A 6,509-nucleotide genomic window follows, 5' to 3' on the forward strand; every position below is an offset into this window, starting at 1 on the left:
CGTTCAGTTTATACCAATTAAATACATTTCATGTACAGCTAAACAAAAAGTGTGCAAACCCTTACACTTTGTTTTCTTTAGAAATCAGCCACAGCCTAGAGTAGAAAAGTCTGTTCCCTGCCAGCATGCTGCAGAAAAGGACCCTTGCACTCTGTGTGAAAGCAGTGGTCTCTCTGCAGAGGTCTGACATCCTGCTCTGCTTAGTCAATCAGCAAAGCTTGTGCTCCCTGCTGATTAGAGAGCTCTAGCTCTGACTCAGCAGAGAGTGTGTTGGACCTCTGCAAAGAGACAGTTGAAGTGATATTAAAGATTTAAAAATAACAAACATGCTATACTTGCCTGCTCTATGCAGTTGGTTTTGCACAGAGCAGCCCGGATCCTCCTCTTCTTGGGTCCCTCTTCAGGGCTTCTGGCTCTTCCCTCTTGTTGAGTGCCCCCACAACAAGCAGCTTACTATGGGGGCACCCAAGCCGAGCGGCTGCTCTGTGTATCCATTCAGACACTGAGCAGTGGCTTGGCCCCAACCCCTTTCTTTGTTCTCGTTGGCTGATTTTGATTGACAGCAGTGGGAGCCAATGGTACCCGCTGCTGTGTTTCATCCAATCAGGAGGGAGAGTCCCGGGCAGCCAAGTTTCTCCTGCACATTGCTGGATTGAGATGGGGCTCAGATAAGTATTAGGGGGGCTGAGGGAGCTGCTGCACACTGAAGGTTTTTTTTATCTTAATGCATTAGGGTAAAAAGCCTTCTGACTTCACAACTACTTTAAATCTACACAGAAGGGTCCTTCTCTGCAACATGCAACATTTTTTTTCCCACCTGGTTAGCCTGCCAGTAACACACTTCCTAGGTTGGATGACAACGCTCACTCACTGCACTGTATCCACAGAGGAGCAGCATTGTCACCTTAGGCTGTTTTCCTGATTTGGACTACAAACTCCCCCCCCATCTTCTCACCTCCACTACATAGAGAGAAGGTGTTTTCACAGATAACTGGGAAGGCTGATTGAGATTTCAGTTCAGGGCACAGGAAGTTACAAGGACACAGAATTTTGGCAGGATCAACTTGTAGAAGGTACTTTAGCCTGAGAAAAGAAAGCGAATGCAGCCACTACATCTAAGGAGTGGCAAAATGGCAATATATAAAAATAAAAAAAATCTTGGTTTTGAACATATGAAGACCAGAGATTGTCAACCCTATTTATTAAAGGGGAGAAGGAGATTTGATTGGTCTGTGTACATAACCGATCCACTGCGTCCTGCAGACATTTCACTACCCAAAGCCAATGGATCCAATAGCGCTGCGAAGAGAGACGCACAATATTTCTATGATTATGTTTCATTCTTAGTAACAGAAAGCCATTTACAGTTTTACTGAACAATTCCAGCCATGCAAATCCCTCTTTTATTTGTTTATTATAATGCTGTGTTTAATTCCTAATTGGGGAAATTCGCATATTGATGATTAATCACACAATTTGCTGTTCTTTTTATCTCCCCGCTGCTCCGAGTTTGTGTGAGATTTATAGCTCTCAGTGTTTATTTTGAATTTCAAAAATCCTTTTATTTAAGTTTAAAAAATGAGCACTGTCCAATTACACACAAGTGTACCCAAAGTTTTTTTTTCTTTTTTTTTTTTTCCAGTGAGAGTACTGTTAAAGCTACAGCATAGAAAGACATTTTAGAACGGCAGGGGTCAACTTTATTATAGAAGGCAGCAAGTGCAGCCTCCAACACTTCCAGAGGGCTGCACAGCAGCAGCTCATTTTGCTCATTTTTGAGTATTAAAGTACATTGACTTCAGTTAGGCGGCCTATTTATCTGAAAATGAAGGAGAAAGTGAGAGGAAAATAAGCCCCATCATTGGTATGCGTGTCTCCAATTATATCTTCCAGCATTGGTGTCAGTGGTTGCAATATTATCCCCCCAGTATTGGTTTCAGTCACCACAATAATAGCCCCTTGCATTGGTGTCAGGGGCCGCAATAACCCCCGGCATTGGTGTCAGTGACTGCAATAATAACTCCCAGCATTGGTGCCAGTGACTGTAATAATAACTCACAACTTTAGTGGCAGTGACTGCAATAACTGCCAGCATTGGTGCCAGTGACTGCAATAATAACTCCCAGGTTTGGTGCCAGCAATCACAGCCCCCAGCAATGTTGACAGTGACTGTAGAAATAACTCCCGCATTGATGCAAGCAACCACTATAATAAGCCCCCTCATTGGTGCCAGTGACCACAATGGTTCCACAACCACAATAATAACCTCCAGCACTGGTGCCAGTGACTGCAGTAATAACCCCCAACATTGATTCCAGTAAGCACAATAATAACCCCCAGCATTGATGTCAGTGACTGCAATAACAACCCCTATTGTTTGTATGTCTCTGACTGCGATAAAGACTCACATTGATGGTGCCTTTTCCAACCCCCTTCATTTATGGTCAGTGGTATTGCTGGAGATCACTTTTGCTGACCACACTGGCTCAATTTTAGTGCTGGGTGTGGGAATGCAGATTGCATCATAGTCTCCTGCTGCTGCCCTACAAAGTGTCCAACATTGAGGGGGCTGCAAAAAGAGCCAGTTGTACGCTCCCAACCATGTTGCAACACTTTGGAGAAGGCCCTTTTCTGATCCATCATGACTGTCCTTGTGCACAGGTTGGCCGCTCAGCTTAAACGCCATTCAGAGAATGCTTTGCATTTTCTGAATGAAAGCTAAGTGCACTCTGATTGGACAAGGTGGAGAGCATGATGTCACCACACTGCCTCTCCACTCTATTCAATTTGAGAATGCTTTGCTTTCATGCAGACCTCCTGTGATCCGAATGCAGTAGGCCCAGACGCTCAGTGTTGGACCTGGAGGCAAAAAAAGATCATAGTGGTGTCTACTTCAGTGATTTCCAAGTGCATTGGCCAGATATAGTACAGCATGTACAAGCTGGACCAATGTAACTTTATAAAATATCCATACCTGGAGATACTCTTTAAGCCCTTAAGATAGAATTTTAGGAGTTGACGTTGCTGACTTCTTTTTAAAGATGCGCCTCCAAGGCTGTCATGCTGATTCTAGCGCTACTATCTAGTGAGTCACTGACCTACAACAGTCATACAGCCAGTAAACTCTAGAAATGTTTGAACCACCTTGCATGCTTGTTTTCAGTTGGTGGGTACTTTCAACGGCTTCTATTCTCTTCCTGATATATCCTTGTTCTTCTCTTTCACAGATGTGTGGACCTCTCAGGCGAAGACGAGTAAATGAAGCTGCTGCAGGAATCGGACAGTTGGCTCCTGATCAACACTAATTTCCTTGTTTGATGCATTCCTGCTCAATTCCTCAGCTAATGCAGAGTGGTTTTAATTGGGGAACATGCAGGCCATGTATTGCATAGTTATATTGGGGCAAATATGATTGGGGGGGGGGAGAAACGTATGCCTCGTACACACGATCTAAATTTTCAGCTGACTAGGTCTAGCGGACCGGAATCCGTCGGACAATTAGGTCGTATGTGGGCTCCAGCGGACTTTTCTTTCCCAAAAGTCGGACCTAGAAATAAAACATGTTTTAAATCTTTCCGACGGACTCGAGTTCGGTCAAAAAATCTGCTCGTCTGTGTGCTAGTCCGACGGATGAAAACCGACACTAAGGCAGCTATTGGCTACTGGCTATGAACTTCCTTATTCTAGTCCGGTCGTACGTCAACACGTTCGAATCCCGCGGACTTTTGGGGTGATAGTGTATGGGCAAGTCCGTCCGCTTGAAAGTCCGGCAGACCTCAGCTGAAAAGTCAGTTGGATAGTCCGCCGGACCTAGTCCGTCAAAGTCAGATCGTGTGTATGCGGCATTAGAGCACTGGTAGTGTGTTTCATGTGCCATCTCCTGGGGAGAATTGTGTGCTACCCGCATCTTGACATACATATAACCAGAGCTGCAGTCTCACTGATGACAACACCATTATGTTCCTAAACCACAGCTTTCATGGATGATTCAAATTCAGTAGGGCAGGGCAAAGATCAGTGATGACGAACAAGTAATGATGAAGCAGTTTAGAGCAGAGATGGGGGGATTTCTTATTGCCCGCTACGCCTAGCATAAGAAGAAAAAAAAAACACGGAATACTGCACACACCGCATAAACATCAAGTATCCCAAAATTGTGACTCTAGCCTTATTTTTTTATTTTTATGCAACATGAATGGATTTACATCATTAAATGGGTACAGTTTGGTATTAAAGGCGCCTAAAAAAAAAAATGAGATGACCATCTTTTGATCTGTAAAAGAAATGATTTGTGTACATTCACACCACTTTGCTGTGGTTAGTTTGTGCACAGCAGCACCAGTTATTGTTAATGGTGCATTAGGCAGCTTGTTCAAGTAGATGGACAATGCAATGTATCTCAATGGACTGGTGTTGTATGGTGTTTGGGGCAGTATAAAACAGCCCTGGGCAGGTTTTTCTACATTACAGAGCAATCAAACATGTAGCAAGCCTTGTCCCATTGCTGTTTTTTCCCCAAGATATGCCAGCCCTGAGACCGCCTGTGCCCTCCTATGCTGCTCTAAACGGTAAAGGTTGTGCATCTAGACATCTGATCATATTTGTGAACTGCTGCATGTGCTCTCTTCTTTGTAACTTTTTTTTTTTTAATGTAATAGAGGGAAAAAAGTTTTTACCTTTCTGCTGCTGACACTCTGCATTTTAGTGTGAGGGAGAGGGATAATATGTATAGAAAGTGAACAATTGTTAACAAATAAAATATATTTTTAATTGATGATTGTGTGTGTGTGTGTGCAATTTCTTAATGACGGGTACAGTATGTGTAACCCGTGTAAGTAATTTAGGATGGAAATACCTTTTTTTATTTTTTTTGCAATATTTTGTTTGACAGTATAGTAAAACCTTGGATTGCGAGCATAATTTGTTCCAGAAACATGCTTGTAATCCAAAGCACTTGTATATCAAAGCGAATTTCCTCATGAGAAATAATAGAAACTCAAATGATTCCTTCCACAACCATTTACTCATACTTATAGTCCATATAAAAATATTATAGCAATGTGTTGTGTAACCATAAAATGTCCATCCGGAGCAAAATAGCTCCTATAGCAGGAGCTACAGAGTATAAAAGAGAAGAGAGGCACCTCTAAGTGTAGCAATATGGTTACATTTAATGAAGGTACAACATTTAACAACTCACATGGTTGATGATTAAAAGAGGCACATCTAAATATGCAGGCATCCGGGTAAAGCAGTCTGCAGTCATGATCTTGAACTGCAGTAGAGCAATCTGAAAGCGAGGCTTGAACTGCTCATGGAGCGCAGCGTGGAAGGGGCGATTTTGATGGTGGTGAGGACGGTCTATGTGGATATCTTTACCCCGGATACCTGCATACTTAGATGTGCCTGCTTTAATCATCAACCATGCGAGTTTCTAAATCTTGTACCTTAATTAAATGTAACTGTATTGCTACACTTAGAGGCGCCTCTCTTCTCTTTTATTCTCAGTTGTGACATAACGCTACTTGTATATCAAGACATCGCTTGTATATCAAGTCAAAATTTATAAAAAAGATCTTGCTTGTCTTGCAAAACTCTCTCAAATGAAGGTTTTACTGTACTTTGCTTCCTGTTGGCAATACAGGGCCCAGGATGAGTGATCCAAAAACCGCATGGTAGCTACCACATATACCCCTGTCAAGACTAGAAGTTCGGTCGCTGGCATAGTGTCCTGGAGAAGTAAAATTTTCTTGCAAATTAAAAAAAGGCACACTTCGAGTAAAAAAGAAAAAATTATAAATGAGTTGTGAAGTGTGAAATTCCTACATGTTATGAATGAGTCGAAGTGTAAACATGGTAAACTATGATAGGAGAATTTACTCCCTGTAATGAATGCCCTACCTAATATACCCATAGACAGAAAGCACAAACTCCATCTGTAATTTCGCTTTTTTTTTGTAATTCTATTTTCTTGCACAGTGTTCATACTGTATATGTGGAAACAATAGGGTTCTAAACAGTTAAATATTATTGCCAACTGATAAGATTATTGATATTAAACTGATCGTATTGACATCTATATATTTTCTTTTGCAGTTCAAGCTCAGAATGAACTCTTTCCTTTAATGCTTGTGTATATAAACACATGAAAATTATATAGAGGGAAGTCAGAAGATTGCACAGATAAATAACAATGGCGAGCAGAGAAACCGGAGATAAGACAAACGGCAGCTAATATTGATCAAACAGGTCAAATATAACATTTCCTGAGCTACGTGACGTCTGGGACACGGGGACAATAGCAGATAAAGGTCCACACTGCAAGATCTAATAGACCTTTGCAGTTGTTGGAAAAGAATACAAAATGGGTATACAGAGCTTCACTTTACCCTGGAAATGTTCACACAATGCATTATGTACTGAATGAGATAAAGAGAGGGCTGTTCCTCCTTGTGAAAATATTAGTTACTTGCTTGTCATGTTCATCCAATTGCTTCAATACATTGAGT

General features: G+C 41.8%; 1 protein-coding gene across 3 annotated transcripts in view; it reads left to right on the top strand.

The window, feature by feature from the left end:
- DECR2 (2,4-dienoyl-CoA reductase 2) overlaps positions 1-4,774 on the top strand; it is a 28,822-nt gene extending 24,048 nt beyond the window's left edge. For all 3 annotated transcript variants that reach the window (XM_077449294.1, XM_077449292.1, XM_077449293.1), the window contains exon 10: positions 3,228-4,774. Coding sequence is in view for 2 of the 3 variants with exons in the window: in XM_077449292.1 (XP_077305418.1) it covers positions 3,228-3,262 (35 nt within the window). In the remaining variant the exon portion in view is untranslated. The remainder of the gene's footprint in view (positions 1-3,227) is intronic.
- Positions 4,775-6,509: the final 1,735 nt, after the last annotated feature.

The sequence above is a fragment of the Lithobates pipiens genome, unplaced genomic scaffold (genome assembly GCF_037356315.1).
Source record: "Lithobates pipiens isolate NorthernLeopardFrog02 unplaced genomic scaffold, aLitPip1_a1.2 Scaffold_22, whole genome shotgun sequence".
NCBI lineage: Eukaryota > Metazoa > Chordata > Amphibia > Anura > Ranidae > Lithobates > Lithobates pipiens.